General features: G+C 39.7%; 1 protein-coding gene across 1 annotated transcript in view; it reads left to right on the top strand.

The window, feature by feature from the left end:
- GALNTL6 (polypeptide N-acetylgalactosaminyltransferase like 6) overlaps positions 1 to 19,176 on the top strand; it is a 512,334-nt gene that overhangs the window by 422,611 nt on the left and 70,547 nt on the right. Inside the window, exons 6-7 of the mRNA XM_075709495.1 lie at positions 1,766 to 1,951; positions 7,517 to 7,700. Of these exons, the coding sequence (XP_075565610.1) occupies positions 1,766 to 1,951; positions 7,517 to 7,700 (370 nt within the window). The remainder of the gene's footprint in view (positions 1 to 1,765; positions 1,952 to 7,516; positions 7,701 to 19,176) is intronic.

Raw genomic sequence — 19,176 nt, forward strand, 5'->3', positions numbered from 1 at the left:
TGTTGGTTTTTACTGTGTACATAAGTAGCAAAATGGGGTGAAAAAAGGGATACCTCTTTTCTTCTTATTTCATAGAATCATTTAGGCTGGAAAAGACCTTTAAGATCATTGAGTCCAACCATAGATGAACAGTATTTCAGAATTTAAATCTGTGTATTCTACAATCAGCCACAGAGTAGAAGACAAAAACATTTGATGTTTATCTGAATGTCTTTTTTTTTTTTTTTGTCTCAGACTTGGTCTTTCTCACTTGATCTAGTACTTCTCTTGGTTAGTACTATGAATACAAACCACTCTCTTGACTCAGCAGATCTCCAAAGCATTCAGTTTCCCCATCCCAAAACCCCTGGTCTGTTCTGTAAGCCTTGCAAGCCGATGTTCCCAGGTCTCAGGCTGCTCCCTCTTCTGTGTCAGCATACATCAGGATTCCTCAGTGCAGAGAAGCATCCCATGCAGTACTCTCCCACTAAATACATATAATTACACACTAATGTTTCTACTCCTTCCTAATATGCAGGTAGATTTGGAAAGTCTTGTGCCTTGGTCAGCTAGGAAGGAAAGGAGCAGAGACAAGAAGGAGCATGTGCAGGAAGCTCTATTTCAGTGGAGCTTGATTTTATTTTAACACAGTTCTGTACTCTCTGCACTGTGACTTGTTTGCTTTTTGCCTTTAATCTATGTGTCAGCCTTATATGCTCAAGGGTACTGCTAAATAATAGTCCTTTCGGGTAGTCTGCAGCAAACTTCTTACAATCTCTAATGATGCAAGGTCTGGATCAAGGCCTGTACTGACCACACAAGTCCAAAGAATTAGTAGCTGATATAAGAAGCAGTCATAACCTGGCAAACCCATTTCAGTGAGACTTAGCTTGCAACCCCTAGCATCACCAAATGTGGCTTATCATGAGTTTTAATTATTGGACACTGAGATTTTCTCTTCCTCTTTCCCTGCCAAATGAAATTATCAGATTTTTCCAAAGTAACGAGTCTGACAAGCTGAGGTGGTATATCGAAGACAAAAGATCAGTATTTCTGTTGTAGATGTATTTACGAAGAGGCAAAACTTTAAGGTGTTTTTTTGCGTTGGGGTTTTTTTTTATGATTCTTAGTGTGTGTTTCTAGTCAGAAGAAAAAAAGTTCCCAAAGGTGCTGTTTTGTGATACAAACAGAGCCAGGTTATGCAGATAAGAGAATCTATCAACAGCTCTACATTTGCAGCTTAATTTTATTAGGAAGTCAGCTGTCCGTTTGCTTCACACTAGTATCCAACTATTAAGATCTTCCTTCATGTCTGTTTCCCTTCCCGTTACAAAAACAATCTAATCATGCTAGTTTAATGGTTACTTTTTAAAAATTGCTTTCCACACATAGTTCTTCATAATTAGTTGTTATAGGAAACCCACTTGGAAAGGACACTGTTTATAAAACAGCATGCCAGAATATTCATCTGGCCTTGGGCTGCAGGAACCAGAGGATGGATGAATATCCTGCAGTTGTTTTGGCCACGATTATATCGTGGATGGCAGGTTGCCAGTAGTAACTGCAGTAAAAGGTCCAGAGTGTTAGTGTCTTCCTCTGTGTGATAAAACAGAGAACATTTGCACTTTCGGAACCGTCTCAGAGAGGATTTGTGGCACATTTTGGAGGACTTGAAGTGACAAGAGATGGAAGTAGATAAGCTGCTTGCAGGTTGTATGCCAACCTGTCCTTCTGTTGGCTCCTCCAGGCCTGGCACCACTGACGCTTTTTTTGCCCTTCTTTCTAGAACATTTAAAAGAGAAGCTGGAGGAATACATGGTCCGTTTTGCCAAAGTGAGGATTGTACGTACCAAGAAACGAGAAGGGCTCATTCGGACCAGACTGCTAGGAGCCTCGCTGGCTAGAGGAGAAGTCTTGACATTTCTGGATTCCCATTGTGAAGTCAACGTGAATTGGCTGCCTCCCTTGCTTAGTAAGTGTATGAGCGTTCATCAGCCATTAAAATTAGAGCGTACAGCATAGCTTAAGCAATCAAAGCCATGTCCCACAATAAGCAGGACATACACTGTATAGAAGTGTTTGGATATGTGCTGCAGTGTCTGAAGAGTCAGTATGAGAGAGAACTTGGAGAAATGCGAGCAGCTCCATTTTATGGTTCTTGTGACTAAAGAACTAGTAAAATTTTCAAGTGTCACTTTGGCCTATGGAGTTCTGATTTATTTTATTATTACTACCACTAAACACACTGCTAAATCTAGTATTATGCTATGCCCTTAGTATCCACCTGAAAACTTTTGTTACGCAGGTATTGTACTCCTTTCTAGTCCTCCACATTCCATTAAAACAGCTTTTGCTGTAAATGTATCCAAGACCTCAGAGTTAAATCCAGTAACAACTGCATTCACAATAGGAAGCTCAGAAAGAATGATTTGCTATTGACTGCCTTGCTGGATTCCAGCTGCAGCTGGCAAAGCTCCATTAGTCAAAGGAATGGAAAGAATCAATTGTTGTACTCTAGGATTTCACTTTAAGAGACAATGTCCACCTTTCTACAAATGTCTCCTTTTCTACCTGAGTACATGCAAAGTGTATGCGCTTTGCAAAGTGAGTGCTTTTTTGCTAGCAAAGCCAAACAAAATTTCTGAGTTTGCTATTAAAGAAATTTGTATTAATTAAAAGAGTATGTTGTAAGTACGTGACAGGATATGGTTTCACCGAGTAATGGGTATTGTTTCTTGAATTTTGTTGCTAGGACTGGTTTGGCCACGCAATAAACTGATAAAGCATTTGCAGCCAAGAAGAGATGCTGTTCTGCTAATGAACTATCACTTGAGACCAAAAAAAATACTAGTAACTAGTTTTTCTTCAGATCAGTAACAAGACAATGTACAAAATTCCAAATATGCATCCTTTCTAGCTTTCGTATGAGATTACACATACAGTCTATCCCCTTGTTACCACTTTGCCCTTAATCACAACATCAGCATTTTTAAAATAACCTCCATGTCTTCACGTAAAGCCCAAATGGCATAAAGGAGCAGAGGGAAATACAAGTTTCAACAAGCCTTCCACAAGCAGCCCTGACAAATAGCCACTAAACACTCTGGCATATTCTAAAGCCACCTTTCCTCTGCTTTCTGATTTTGCCCCACCATGCATAATACATTGCCACTAATGAAAAAAACTCAGGAAGATTCTCACTCTTGTCCTCTGAAGTCTTTTGCTAAGTTACTGCAGTTGAGATGTAACCCTTCTATTTTGCTAACTTAGACATGGGAAAATTGCAAGCTGCAAACCCAGTTCCTTTTCTTGCTTTCTTGCCTGAAATGAAGGTACATCTAGCTGGGTTTCACCCTGTAAAAACTGAAAAATAAATAGAATGGTCACAAAGGATTCATAATTGCAGTTACGTTGCAGTTAGGTACTGAACTGATGATCACAACCCTCAGCGTCAAGCCAGAAAACTGGAAAGATGAGAGAAGCTTCATCAGGGACCAAGTCCCAGTTCTCCTTAGTTCTCAAGTGGAACGAGATATTTCTTGTTCCATATGTAGTAGAAATACCCTTAGCTAACCAGCCAGAGAATCTAGAAATTAATCTTGAGAACACTGGAGCCCAGGATCAATCTTTCTTTTGAAAGCAAAAGTAGAGTGTTACATGAAGAAGGACAAATAGAGAATGAATACACAGCTTGTATATTTAAGGATGCCCTATGCCATGTTTTCCAAAAGGGATGAGAGAACTTTCTCATAACCATTAGGTGGCAAATATTTACTATACTGAAATCAGATAACACCTAGCTACTAATTATAGAAAAGTTAATACATTTTTGCAAGTATTTATCAAAAGATCTATCTTGTGATTTACTCAACACTGCATTTGACTGAATGTCATTCAAGAAAACCAAAACAGAGGATATATTGAGTATTTATTGCTTTGAAGCTGCCCTGGTTTAGCTCTGATTGGATATGCCATGTGTAGTGAAAAGTCCTCAACAGGAGCCCAGTTCAGCCCTGCTCTGGAGTGAAGACTGCCAGTCTTTGCTGAGAGGGGCAGTGGTTTCCACTATTCCAAACCAGGGTTGTTTTTTTTTTCAAAATGAGACCTTGCAAGCTGGGGGGGGGGACCAAGAGCAATCACTTGAAGACAGTTCTCAGAGTTATTTAGGCATCTAACTTATATTTCCAGAACTGACTATCACTTTTTAGACCAAAGGAAGACTGAGTTATTTCGGTACTTGTTAGGGATCTAAATAGCTTTGTGGAGCTGAGCCATAGTTGTTTTCAGTGACAGTCCTTTGTTCTGTTTTCTTAAAAACAGGTGCAAAATGGCTTTTCTTTATTTTCTTTAAGCTTTGTTTAGTTTATTTCTTTAGCTTAAATGAGTTTCTAAACTGAGATAAGCCACTCTGAGATCTCAGAGAGTTTTGCCTCATGTTCACTGAGCAGGCAGCTGTAGTCATGTAAAAATGTTGGCAAACACAGCTGTTTGTTATCACTCCTCAGTATAAAATCAGCAGGAGAGATGTGACTTGGGCTCCAGCTGCCATAGTTGAGTCTAGTGTAGTGTGAAGTCGCAGTTATTGCAGGTAAGAAACTGAGCGGCAAACCAGCTGAAAGATGCAGGCACATCTTTCCTTCTGCTGGTGTTGCTGTGGGAGCAGTAAAAGCGGAGATGGACAATAGCCATAGGCTACCAGAACTAAGTTTGTCAAAACAGACTTTTTTCCTGACCAAGACTTAAAGCTATATTATGAATAGATCATGCTTAGCAAGTTATCAAGACACCTGCTAGCTAGAGCTGTCCGTCTCCACAACACTTACATGATGCATTACTTGCCAGTGGGGAGACTGAGAGTACAAGTACTTATGACAACTCAGATAACAAAAGATAATTTGCCGAGCCACTCAAATGTTGTCACCATCTGTAATCACATATTTAAGTAGGAAAATAAGAGTATTTGCAATGTGGCATTGTTACTTTAACCAGGCCGATTTGAAACAAGCACTTGAAATTAAAGGGGTGCATCTTTCTCATAATGATAAAACCTACATTTTTGCGATAGTGACTTCCCCAATATTGAAAACTTGTGTTTATTGTTGCATGTGCACACTCTGCTTGATAGTAAAAGTGCTGAATTCAAGTATGTATGTACATATTGCTTAAAATTGCTAGGGAGACAGCTCTGAGCAATGTTCCCTCTTGATCCCATGCTTTCCCTCAAATCTGCAAGATTTTTACAATACGATGATGCTTATCTGTCTGTTCTTCCCTTTATCTGCAGTATATGTACATTGAAATAATGCATGGAAATTTTCAGACCAGTAGGAATTTGTGAGAGGATGATGAGTGAACGCAATAGAACAGAAACCGTAAAGCATTTCAGCTATGACTTCCAGACTCTTGCATTAGAAGCAGGTGGGATAAAGAGCAGTGGCTGGCAAAGGCAGCAGCGTGTTCGCATCTGTAAAGCTATGATACTAGCACTCTCATGAAATATAAGCTAGCCCTACCACCCTTGTTTCTGTTTCCTAAGCTCATATTGGGGCTACATTTGAGCCTAAGAAGTATGTATGCAAAATTCATTATTTTAGGCATACTGAAAGAAACATTGAGGCTGCAAGTTTGATTACTCTGCCTTTTGGTATGCACAACTACAAACACCCCAGTTTCTTGAAAAATCAAGATCTTCCCATGGTTCCTCATCATCTCTGAAACATTTCTGGGGCTGAGAATTAAGTTCTGCAGATACACACAAGAATAGGCAGGTAGGCATCATCTTATTTGCAAAAATCTTGCAGAGTTCTAGGAAGGAAGACTGGGATTGAGTTTGAGCATTGCTCAAATAATTTTCTCCCTGGCTATCTCTGGATGTGACTTGGCGATTTCCAATCCTTCAGTCTATTTAAAGGCAGCGGCTTTTAAAGATGAAGAGAAGGATGCTAATGTATTGTGAGTCTACCTTTGACCTGCTCCAGCCAAATCAATCCCATTTAGTTTCTCTCCTCCAATCAATTTAGAAGGAGGGGGATCAGAGACAGATTATTATAAGCCCTATAACTATTAGCAGGACCATCACAGGAAAGAGATTGTGTAAAAATGACTTTACATAATGATTACAGATAACACTACACAGTATACCAGTGAATGTAATTATATTTGGCAATAGCAACAGTAATGCAGCCATTATGTCTGAGATGAGTTTCCTAGAATTTTGTGAGAGCCTGTGCGTTACATTTATTTCACTATTAAAGGATAAGGATGTAAAAACCTGCTGAACTTCCAGGCACAGTAATCTCTTACTAGCAGTTGGCATTGTTCCCCCATTTGGACAGTCTGTAAACAACTGAGAATAAACATGAAAACTACAGATGTTTTGCTAACAATCTTTTTTCTTAATTTCAATCCTTCAGAAGCAAGGAAGCAGAATCTGTGTTATAAATCATTACACCAGTATTACCTGCCTTCCTATCTAAGTGCTCATTCCACACTCAGCCCTCTGATTTTTTGGGGGTATTACCAAGCACCAGTGAAATCTAATGCTTAAAAACACAAAACAAGTTTTCCACATAGGCCCTACAATGTATTACATTTTGTAAAGAATCAAGGCTACTATTTGGAGAAAAAGCTTTATTATGCTTGGAATTTTGAGATTTTGTTTTTTCAAGGGTTCATAGATAGTTTTTCTGCTGCCCTTTCATGCTAACGCAGCTACAAATATTCCCTCTACTTCCTCATTTCAAACCATTATTCTTCTGCCTAATTCTTGCAGCTGGGATATCTTCTTTACTTTTCATTCTTTTCTGAGGAGCTCTATGGGATGAAGCAACAGGAGTCACCAAAGACTCAGGCCCACCCTGCTCTTATACTAGAGATAGGAATTTGATATAGCCTCACAGTTCTAATTAAAAAAAACCCAAACCACAAAAACTCCTTTCTTTAGAAAACAGGTGAGTAAGAATAATACTGTGGGGCCTTCTTTATATCTCAAAGATTGGTAGAAAAAAGGACACAAGCCCTGTTTTGTTCCTCATGTTGGAGTTTGCCTTTAATTTATAACATTTGATCTGAAAGCTGATACACACCAGAGCCACAGGAACAGCGGCTGAATGGTTGCAAGAGCTGAGATTCACATTTGGGAACACAAATCTCTCTCGCAGGAGCTTGCCATACACACTCCCCACAGCTGAAGGAGTATTTTTACATTTTGCTTGCTGACTTGTTCCGTAGCTGACAGATTAGGGACAGCTCAGAGTAGCAAAGTGACAGAGATACAGATGACTGGACTCCTGTAGGTCTCACAGGGATATGCCTCCCTTTAAAGAACTGTAAATGCTTCTAATCATTGCCCGACTGCATTAAGTCCACTTTAGATAAAGGCTTGATACAGATTTGAAAAATGAAATGATTTGGGGGCCATAGGGAACAAAGCAAGCAATCTTCAAACATCAGAAAACCTGTGGGATTCGCTTTGCAGTAATATGATAGATGGCTTGACTAGACATGCCGTTTCCTATTTTCTACTTTCATTTTTCAGACCAGATTGCACTAAACCACAAAACCATCGTGTGTCCTATGATCGATGTCATTGACCACAATCACTTTGGCTACGAGGCACAGGCGGGGGATGCCATGCGAGGAGCTTTTGACTGGGAAATGTACTACAAAAGAATACCGATTCCTCCAGAGCTCCAGAGAGCTGATCCCAGCGACCCCTTTGAGTAAGTAGCGATAAAGGGGAGAGTGGGAACATGAATCAGAACAAGCAAACAAGGTAACTGTAGCAGAAGAACCCAAGCCCAGAAATTTCCATGTAGGCCACGTCGTGCTAATGAAAGGTAGTAGAAGCAAACAGCTTCTATATAGGTTTATAAAACCCCCAAACTAGGAAAAAGATCAAGGCAGCAAGTTGCAGAATTCCAAGCTGTGCCTGGAAACACAAATCTTTCCAATTTTTCGTGGCCCAGTGGTTGTGCATAAAAGAAACAGGTACACACCTGTAGTTAAGAGAAAGTGTTGGCATTGGACAAGGAGTGAATGTGACTGCAGTTATTCTGTTTATTCCACAGAGCACTTCCTGAACAGACTTCAGTTTAATGTTTTCTTTGCTTGAGAACGATGCAATATGTGCATCAATAGCTGAGTCCACGTTCTGCCAGCAGATGCTTTGTTTATGACTGGTGATATTGCTACTGTATATGTATTGCTGTAACTTAAACACAGGGCTGTCAAACCTGAACAGCGTCGAGCTGATTTGTAAATCATTTTTGATAAGCCAGCCTCTGATCCCAGTATTGTATAGATCAGCTTATTCACAGGAATGATTTTCTACTCTTCACAAAGGTAGATCCTTTTTTCTTTTCTTTTCTTGTAATTATTCTCATGTAGGATCAGCTAGGATTAATCTGCACCAGCAGAGAGAGGACAGACAGACAGGCATGGTTCAATGTGGCAAAGTCTCCAGGTCTCTCACACAGCATGCATCCCAGCAGGGCTGGCAGCAGGACTGGCTCTGATGCTGTCAGCAGCCCTGGCTGAAACTCCATGCTGCAGGTTCTGGCAGTTTAAAAACTCAGCATTTTCCCCTCTCCAAAACTAAACCTGGAAACAATAGCAACAGAAAACCAGCATCTCTGTCCCAGACTCTGCACTGTTTTGAAGTAATGGATCTGATTCATGCAGAAATTGACCCTTATATCCAGGGAATGACCAGTTCTGTACAGGGAGAAGTAGGTAATTGCGGCATTCAGTGGGCTTATTTTCATTATTCTACTTGTTCCTTTTTACTTATTTCTATCTAGGCCCATCAGTCTTCATCTTGCATTGGTGTAAGTGCTGATGAAGTACTTTCCATCAGCTGCCAATGTGACCACTCCACGACACAGATGCAGCTCGTGCAATCACATAACACTCTGGAGTTGCTAGAGCCTCTGTTGCTCTTCCACAGGTCTTCCTGGTCCTCTGAGCAGTTGTAATGTCTTGCCATTTACTCAAAGTCGCCTAGCACATCATAGGATTTGGTTCAGCATTTAAAGTTTGTGTAGAAGTAAAACTTACATATTGCCAGTGTAGCTACAGGGTTGCTTATCAGCCATTTCGCACGTTTGTAGTGTGCACCTCAAAGACAAGAGAGGCCTGAAGAGGAGGTACTCATCGGAAACTTTCTAGAACAGATGAGGCTTTGTGGAGTACAGAACAGATGCGGCGGTTTTGCATGAACTGTTGTTACAATCGGCATGGCAGCAGTTGATACCAACCTTGCCCTGCCTGCATTTGTAAGACATGAAGATAAATGGCTTTACCAGGAACAACTTACAGGACAATGCAACCTATAAATCTCTTGTAATCTGAGTAGTCGTCTCCCCAGAAAGGTGGAAAGGCTTCCCAGTTCCTACACAAATCAGTAAGAGTCTTCCTTTGTTTTCCCCATCGCAGGATCTGCATCAGAGCAGTGCAGGTGGAAAAGCAGCACTGCACATGGAACCACCATGTCTGTCCCCACAAGTGGCAGCAGGATTGAAGGCTGGCTGCGCTAGGACAGTATCTTTGCTCAAAAGTACACTCTGCCTACAATGGCGAGGGCATAGAAGTGTTTTAAATAATCAGTATGAGTTTTGCTTGGGGAAGGACTTACTTTCTACTTCAAAGTCAGTACTGCTTTTCTCTTAGGGCCTTCTCTGTTGACACCTCAAGCTTTTAATACCTTGCTTACAAGAACGACGGTAAATGTTACAAACCATTTTAGGTATCAGTAACTTAATTGACCAAGACAGCTTCTATAGAATTAAAGAGACAGAACAGTTTTCCTTTAGTTGCATATACACTAAAACTAGAAGTGGCTTCAGCCAGCACCGTAATTATTATGTTACTATTTTGTAAGCAATAGGGATTTTTTTTTTATTTAGGTTAAATATTTTACTATTGGTATCTTAATAGCTTTATTTCTTGCCAGCAGCATCAGATCTCTGCTGATCCTTAATGAACTGGAAAATTGCCAGCATTTTTAGTAAAACACCAGCGAATAATGGGTACGTGATCCAAAAATCGCACTGATGAGTTTTTTCCCTCACTTAAAATGCCAGCTCAGTATGTGTGTTAAGCAGAAAAGGTCACATCAGTCTAAGAAATAATGTACATAAAACCAGATCAAACTACAGAAGACCTAAGAGCAGTCATTGTATTATCTGAATGATACGTTTGTTTTCCATCTGCACATGATCAAAATACTGCTGCAGCAGACATCAACAGAGTGTTTGCTGTTGACACAACAGACTGAAGCATTATGAGGTAGGCTTTTAGTGTGACAGTAGCATGGAGCTTACTGAGCTCCAATGCCAGCTGAGCTAGTGTTTCTGGAATAAATTTTTCCCCACTTTTTTTTTTTTTTTTTTTTTTTTTTTTTTTTAACTGTACTGCACTATGGTGGGTGTTTGACAGGCCCTCTCCTGTTGGACAATGTCTTTCTGGATGCAGTCTTTCCATTCAGAATCCCTCTTGTGAAGAATCTAGGCATTCTCATCCATTTGCCGTGTGAGCATGGGCATGTTTTATTGTTCATACACCTGCAGTGCTGCTCAGGCAGCATCTCCACCCTTTGCTGTGAAAGAACTTGGAGCTTCATTCCACATCTCAGCTTTTCCTGATGTACACCCAACACCCATTCTCAGGCCCTCTGCAGTTGTTCACAACAAGTAGCTTTACACCAAGATTTGGCTTGATGTTTATGACTTTAGGACTGTATAATGCTCTCAGAAGCTTCCGGCCTGCCCAGTGTCAAATTCAGGTACAGATGATGTACTAGCACCAACCGGGGAGTCACATGACAAATTTATAACTGCATTTGCATCAGGCTGCATTCATCTATAAAATTTATCATTTTGGTTCACATGTAGTTTGTCACTGGCCACGCCAAGTTTCCCATAGGTTTCACTGAACCAAACTATAGCCATATAAAATGTATTTTCAATCAAAGCTCCTATGTGAATTATTGGATATTGCTTTATGCTCATTGTAGTGTTTAGGAAGGTTTAACAACTATTCCATAAATGGATCTCGGGTAACCTTTAAGATTTGCTATTTTTCTGAAAGATCTGTGTTGCTGTTTTTCAGGATACATTGAACCCTTAGAGGCATGGAAATTGGACTTCACCCCTAATAATGTTGCCTTCCCATCCAGAGACTAAATCTGTGAACTCCTTGTTGATTTCCCTTTTTCATGTGCCACGGAAACAACAGAATTTTTATATTGCATTCAACTGATCTGTCACACTTGCAGCTCATCACAATTGGCTGTAGTGATTTTTCTCGTGCGATTCATGTATGTCTACCCCAATATATTCTGAAGGGGACTTCATGCTATTTTCCAGTGATGCATTCAGGATTGTGTAAACAAACACAGAGCAAATTGGTGTTCTGATGTATTGTGGGAAATCGTCAGACAATCGTGAAATCATCATCATGTCACGATGATGTTCACTCATGGAGTGAGGGTCAGTGATCATTCAGCAGAATTTGAGATGACTTGGGAAATTGTCTTCTAGTCTATAAGCAGGGAGGACCAGAGATGTTTACCTCCTTTGTGGCAAGGAATACTTTGGCTTATTATTTCTCACTGATTTGTTTCTCTGTCATGGCAGGGGTTTGGGAGCATGGCCTTATGGGATATGTGGGTTTGGGACATAAGAGCATGCTCTTGTGTGGCTGTTTGTTTCTGCGGTGCAAGCACTCTAGTCTCTGGAGGAGTTTGCCTAACCCAAGCAATTGCCACTTAAACTAATAGGATAACCGTGTTACTATAATGGACTGTGATATACAGCATGTCAGTTTATATGATTTAATAGCCTGTCTGGGCTAAAAGCTCTGTGGAAGTTTAAAGCAGAGGCTTGATATGCTCAAGCCTGCTGGGGATGACTGCTCTTTATTTCCTGGCAGCACTTACGTTACATCAATTCATGTTATCGCATGCCCAATCTGAAAACGGGCATCAGTGTCCATTCATGCCAGCAGCAATATATTTTTAACCAGACAAGAAAACATCAACAATTCAACTCAAATATCTTTTTGGAAAAAACACAAACTAATTGAGAAGATTAATATAGCACAGATCAGTTAGGATAGGAAAGGGCTGCACAGCTCCTCGGACCAGTTTTATGGTGGTGTAACTTTGTGATATAGGAGGGAGGGAAAGGTGTGGGTGAGTCCTACAGCATTGCTATTGAATTGCAACTCAAGATGGAAATCCTAACTGATGAGGGAAGTGTTGCGCTACTTACTGGATGCCAAGACTTCTAGCACCTCTCTGGGAAAGTTAGTAGTTTTTTGGTATATGGCCACTCCTTGCTCTCTGAGGGTTCCTTTCTATGACAGTCTGTTTGCCTTCTGCCTCTCCTGAAGGGAGACAAAGCTGGAGAATCATGTAATTCTAGCAAAGGACCAGAACAATAGTTTGGCAAATACTGGGCTAGCCGAGGAAGTAGAAGCAACTTTGTAACCTCTGGCAAGACATTCATTTTAGTTCTTGTATTCAGTTTCCCATTTATAAAAAAGGAATAGAATCACCCCACCATCGCAAGGCTGCTTTGGGTATGAGTCTGGCAAAGGTTATAGGATTGAGGTCTTACAGTAATAGGGGCCATTTATGGTTTATGGATGTACTTTTTTGTAACATTTTGGACATACTAAAGGGATGAAATTAGGTGATCAGTACAGTTTTCTCTTCCCTTGCATCACAGACTCTCAACCTTGTATGTAATGTATGACCTTAATGTAGCCAGTTGTGTGTTCGATTGGAAGGTTACCTGGCACCTTCTGTCGATTTGTATATGTAAAATCGTATTATTATGTAAGCTGTTGTCAGCATGCTCTTTTCTTTGAATGACGTACTCTCAGAAATACTCTCTTTTCTGCAGCTTCTTATTTTCAGTATTTATGGATACTTTTAACAACATGTTGGTGCAAAGAAAGTCTTTGCTAAGACTGCATTTCAAATCTGACAAGTACTTTTACAATTTTATGACAATTTTCTGAAGTTTAGAAAGTGCTTTGGACAATGGTTTCTGTTCTGTAGCTCCCAGTGCTTTATAGTCTGTGTCTTTTATGGTTGATTTCTGCCTATAAACATATTCATAAAACCTCTCACAACCAGAAACAATTGTCTGGTTTTTTAAAGCCTGAATATAATATACTGTTTTAAACTGTGCTACAGCAATGTTTGATGCAAAGGCATTATTCTACAGAGAAGCAGTCTCCAGCCAGTGTGAGTTTGCGTAATTTAAGGTCTTGATTTATTGTTTTGACAAGCTATGGTCTGTAGAAGACTGTTAGTGGAGATAACAATAGCTTTTACAAACTGCCGTCCACCTGTGGCACCATGAAAATCTCAGACTTTTTTAAATGAAAAATGCTGATACTAACACACCATTTATGAGTGAAGATATGAATATTCAATCATTTTCTCCTGCCTTTGGTTGGATTTCAGTGTAGAGGTTCTGTACAACAAGTACATTTTCTCTGAAGGCCAGGTCAGAAGAGAGAACTCTACAGAGAGTGTAACCTGTCAGAATAACAAAAAAAAACCCCAAAATCATCAAAGATAAAAAGCTGCTGCTGCTGGTATAATTTTTATGACCTCATAAGAATCACTCAAGCAATTACTTGAGTCCTATGTACTAGTTGAATTGGGTAGATTCAGGTTTGATACACAACTTCTCACTTGGATGTTGCTAGTGGCTCATGCCTCCCAAGACAAAAGGGAGCAAATTTTGTTCATAATGCCTTGATGCTGCAGTGCCAAAGTAGCTATGCTTTTTCTGCTTCTGTGGAAACTCATATTTCCAATTGTCCTGGTTTCAGCTGGGATAGGGTTAATTTTCTTCCTAGTAGCTGGCATAGGGCTGTGTTTTGGATTTAGGATGAGAATAATGCTGGTAACACACTGATGTTTTTAGTTGTTGCTAAGTACTGCTTATGCTAGTCAAGGACTTTTCAGCTTCCCATGCTCTGCCAGGTGCACAAGAAACTGGGAGGGGGCACAGCCAGGACAGCTGACCCAAACTGACCAAAGAGCTATTCCATACCATATGATGTCATGCTCAGTATAGAAACTGGGGGCAGTTGGCCGGGGAGCAGCGATCGCTACTCGGGGACTGGCTGGGTATCGGTCGGTGGGTGGTGAGCAATTGCATTGTGCATCACTCGCTTTGTATATTATTATTATTATCATCATCATCATTATCACTGTCATTATTATTTTATTTTCCCTTCCTTTTCTGTCCTATTAAACTGTCTTTATCTCAACCCACGACTTTAACTTTTTTTTCTGATTCTCTCCCCCATCCCACTGGGGAGGGGGAGAGTGAGCAAACGGCTGTGTGGTGTTTAGCTGCCTGCCGGGTTAAACCACAACACCAATTTTCTTTCACATTTGGAGCTTCATGGTTAGCATAGAAATGTAAACATCTTGAATGTAATGTTTCTAGAGCTGTTAGCCTACTACTTCACACAAGTATTAACTTTAGAGCTTGATAGTCTATATGCCCATATGCTGGGGCAGATTCATAGAGTGGGTCACCAAAACTACCAGTAATTAGAAAACTAAGTAGTTTCTGCACATGAATTTAATATTTCTTTACATAAAAAAGACTGGGATGCTGGCCAAGAAGAAGACAGAGGTATGTTGCTCAATGCTTACAGGTGAGCTATTTAATGTTATCAACATGCTGTTGATACAGATGACTTGGCTTTCAAAATTATAAAATTATGTCTGAACAATTTTCCATGAAGCAAAAGAAATCACACTTTTAAAATAATTATTTCTATTTTTAATTTTATATTTTCAAGCCATTTTCTCTAGAACTTTCATGCAGAATTTGGTGACATCTGTTGGTACTACGAAAGAGAAAACCAACACCCTTCTCTTACATTTTATAGTGTTTACCAGCATAAAGTTGGAATTGACATCTGCATCCACTTCCATTTCTGTTTGTTGTTGTGGGTTTTTTAAAGAATGACCTATTGCTGTCTCAAGCCCATATCTGTGCTACAGTTGCTTCCAACAGAAGAGAGTAAGAAAAGACTAAAACCAATGACTAATATTGTCAGACCCCTCAGTGTGCCAAACAGCTTCCAAATCTGTACATTGATGCAAGTTCCATACATGCTCGTTGGCTCAAGTTTACTAATACCCTTTAGTGTCTGTCCACTATGAGCAGTCGGGGTTGGGGGGGAGGGGTCATTTCCTCCTTACTCTGCAGGGTCTGCCAGATACTCCACAGAATCACAATGTTTTTCTTCCTTTTCCCCCCAATGTCCACGGTTCTTTTTTCAGAGGCGGCGATCAACTAAGCATGGCATAGAAGCATCGTCACCTGCCAATATATATCTTCAGATTTTTTGTCTACATAGAATAATTCTGACTGTCCAGCTCTCTTGCTGTAGGACTCCCTTAGCCCTGAGATGAAGATATCTTTTTGGCTTCCACTCTGAAGAAATTAAGCTGCCAATGCAGTGTGTGCTAGAAGCATGAAAAGAAGGGGCTGGGAAGAAATTTATATATAGCCAGTGTTTCCATACTTATAATATCTAATCAGAAACTTTCTTGCCACAGCTTTAACGCCTTTATGTTTTGTCAAGTACACTATACACGGGGAGAAGACCTTTTAAGTACTTGAGGACTCATGTCAGATCAGTTCATTGTTCATTTTAAGTAAATTATCTTACTTTTTTCAGTGTCTCTTAATAAGTCATGTTTTCTAGATCTCTGATTATTAACTTTGCTCTCCTCTGGACTTTTTCCGTACTGTGAGCAGATAATGCACCAGCCAAAGCCTTATCATTGCCTAGTAGAATAGGCGGGTGACTTTGCCTGTCTCAGAGGCTATGTTTTTCCTTGACACTGTTGATTCATGCCAGGCTTGTGCTGTGGTGTAACCTCCACATCATTTTCTGCAGAACTGGTATCTAGCCAAGTGTTCATCATCCTCATCTTGTAATTCAGATTTTACATGTTTGAAGGCAAAGCATTTGTCTTCGTATCTATTTGAAGTGCCATGTCCAAAAAGGTGATCTGTCTTCATTATCCCTAAATCAGTGTGATACTTTGTAACTGAACATTTTGAATTTTATCTTTTTTGCCTTTGTTTACTTCACTTCTCCAATTTTCTAAGATTTTTTAATTCTGATTAACCCTCCAATTTTTACAGCTTATTGCAATGTTATTTGAGCTCTATTTGATGTTCATGCAAATGGCAAATTCTGTTCTAAATCCTGATTGTAAGAATGTCTGTTTGGTCCATGCCAGAGATCAAGATATGCAAAGTCTCTGGCTTTCCAACAATACATCCAGCGGTTCCTCCATATTTTCAGCCAAAAATGCAGCGTGTACCACTTCTGTGGCCCTGGAAAATTTGTCAGATTTGGAAGCCTTGCTTCCTGCCAAGCAGACTTTTATAAAATGGTACACAAGGCTGCCCCCGCATGCTCTAGATGGCATCAGATTTACAGCACAATGGCAGCTGGCTCTTCAGATCCCTTTCCAGACCTGAGACCAAGGTCTAAGACCTCATGGGTACATGTTCCAAACTGATACAGTTATGCACAAAGCCCTATTTAAAGCTCCGTGGAGTAGGGTTGCTGAATTGCGCCATGCAAGTTTTTAATGCAACACTGAACTGAATCAGACGGAGGACAATGTTTGCAGATACTCTCTCGAGACAATTTCCATTTTGATGTTGGGTTATAGGTGGTTGCTTTTTAGTAATGGCTATCAGCAGTTTTTGCATCTCTCTGACAGTCATTATGTCTCTTCCGTATTTCTGTAGTTGTTAACCCTGGCAGTTACCTGTGAATCAGATCTTTTATCTGAGACTTGAGTGAGAAAAAGAGAGTTAATACAAGTTTTGTTTAAAGTATTAGGAGAGTTCAGTATAGGTATTGACATGATGAGGACCTTAGAAATAAGACATGCAAGATCATGTTCTGAATTATCCCCAGACACACTAGCATCTGTTGTCTTTTCATGTAAGTAACCAAAATAGTGGTATTCTACCTGGAAGACAAGTTTTGTCAAGTGGCAAAGGCAAATGCCTCCAGCAACTCATGAGGTGAAAATTATGATAAACACTCCAAATTTTGCCATGTTAGTTTATTTATAAAATGCTATGCATATCTTTTGAGAGACCAGGAACAAATGAGGCTCAAAACAGTTGACTTTTATTGTTCCATAAGCTGCCAAGACAGTGTCCTTTATTAGGGAACAAGATTCATCTATCAGCTTTGCTCATTTCTAAAAATACCGATTTCCTTTGTGGGAAAACAGCATATAACTATCTCTTCAAGTGAATTATTTGCAAAATCAACCCCTCTGATGTTTCCTGTTGTTAAGTTGGTATGTAAGTGTTGTTTTCGGTGCTGGAGAGGCGCTGTAGGCATGAAGTTAGACAAGTCCATTTGCCCCCTACAGAGAATGAGGTGCCTGCAAGGAGAGAGGAGACCCCGCTTCCTCCGTTCTCCTGGTTCTCCAGCAGAAAGTTTAGCTGATTCTGCAGAACTTCGCTGTCTTTTTTGTGCTAGGGCAAATAACCACTCTGTTTTCCCATGAGTACAAATGACCTGTGGACATGCAGTGAATTAGGAGTGGAAAAGATGGTGATAAGCCAGGAGCACAGTGGGAGAACAGTAACAACATTTTTTCCTTTCCAAGTATTGTGAACATGCAAAGGGCCTCTCAGAATACCCGAGGAAAAGGTAAACAGTGGGGAAGAAAGTAGGTTGGAGCAATATTTTCAGACCACTGTCTGGGGACCTCAGGGTAGTGGTTTCGAAGAGGCTCCCAAAAGGCGCTGAAGGAGAGCAAACTTCCTAAGTTCTCAGCCCACAGGAAATGTTTTAAGTCCCCAGCTCGCTGCTTTGCAGTAGGTTTTAATGCCTAGCCCATTTTGTAGTGATTCTTTCTGACAGAATGACAGTTTAAACAGCAAAACTGTTCAAAGAACAATCTTTCTTTGTTCCTGACTGTTCAAAGAGCATTCAGGGAAGAAGAATAGTCCTTTGTTAGTTGTAGTTACAATATATATAATTAGTTGATATAGCTAAATCATATGGACCCTGTTATTTCAGGGGTTTTCTCATTTGACCTTAAATCAAGAAGCATAACCAAAACAAAGAAATTATTATAAATGTCCAACTATATTGCCTTAATTTTTACACCTTATCTTATATTACTGTAATTGTTTGCATTTCCATTTCTGCTAAATAGCGATATTATTATTCTATAGCAGAGTGATGTTAAGACATGACTGCATCTTTCGTAAATCACAAGATATTATTGCTATTGCAACCAATTTCCAGTATTAGTTCCTATAATGGTAATTGAATAGATTCATAATTTTTTAATACCAAAACAGAGTATTGTGACTGTCTCAATGGAAGTGGTAATACTTTAAGAACATTCATACATCTACTGGGAGGTAACAACAAGCTCATAATTTCTGTAGGCATGAAAGGACTCAAAACTTGTCAAAATGTGGGTATTGGGATGACTGAGACTACACATTTTTTTTTTATACCTTTTTTTTTTTCTATGTGGCATAACAGAATACTGATGAAGCATTTTTAAAATACTTGACAACACGTGGTCAGGCATTAGAAAATATGTCTTTTGATCACCTATTTAACTTTTTGCCTTTTTACTTTCATTAATAGTTTGTTGAATATGAAATTTCCCTAAGCTCCGCGGGCACAGCTGACCATAAACTGTAAGAATGTCTGAGGCAAGGAAGGCTGATAGATGGGCCTTAACTGCAGACAGATTTCATCTGTCTCATCTAATGCTTATTAAGAAATCTAACCTCGGTTAAGTTGTATTTTACAAACCTTCAATTGTATTAAGGAATGCCAAATAGCTGTTTTCTGCAGTAATTACTGGACTTCCATCGCCACCTACTGGTTGGTGGAGCAAAGTCCCATTCAAATGTCAGTTCAAATGAAATCAAAGTAGTGTTTTACCTGTAAAAGTTTTTCTTACGATATTAAAATCATTTACAGCCACAGTTTTTAGGGGAAGTTTGTTCAAAGTTGTTTGGCCATGTATATAATGAAGTCACTGCCTTCAAACTCGTTGACCTGTGCATATTAGCCTCAGTCTTAATAAAGAGAATACAACAAGATTTTTAAATCAGAAAAAAAAATTTATTTAAACCC

The sequence above is a fragment of the Pelecanus crispus genome, chromosome 4 (genome assembly GCF_030463565.1).
Source record: "Pelecanus crispus isolate bPelCri1 chromosome 4, bPelCri1.pri, whole genome shotgun sequence".
NCBI lineage: Eukaryota > Metazoa > Chordata > Aves > Pelecaniformes > Pelecanidae > Pelecanus > Pelecanus crispus.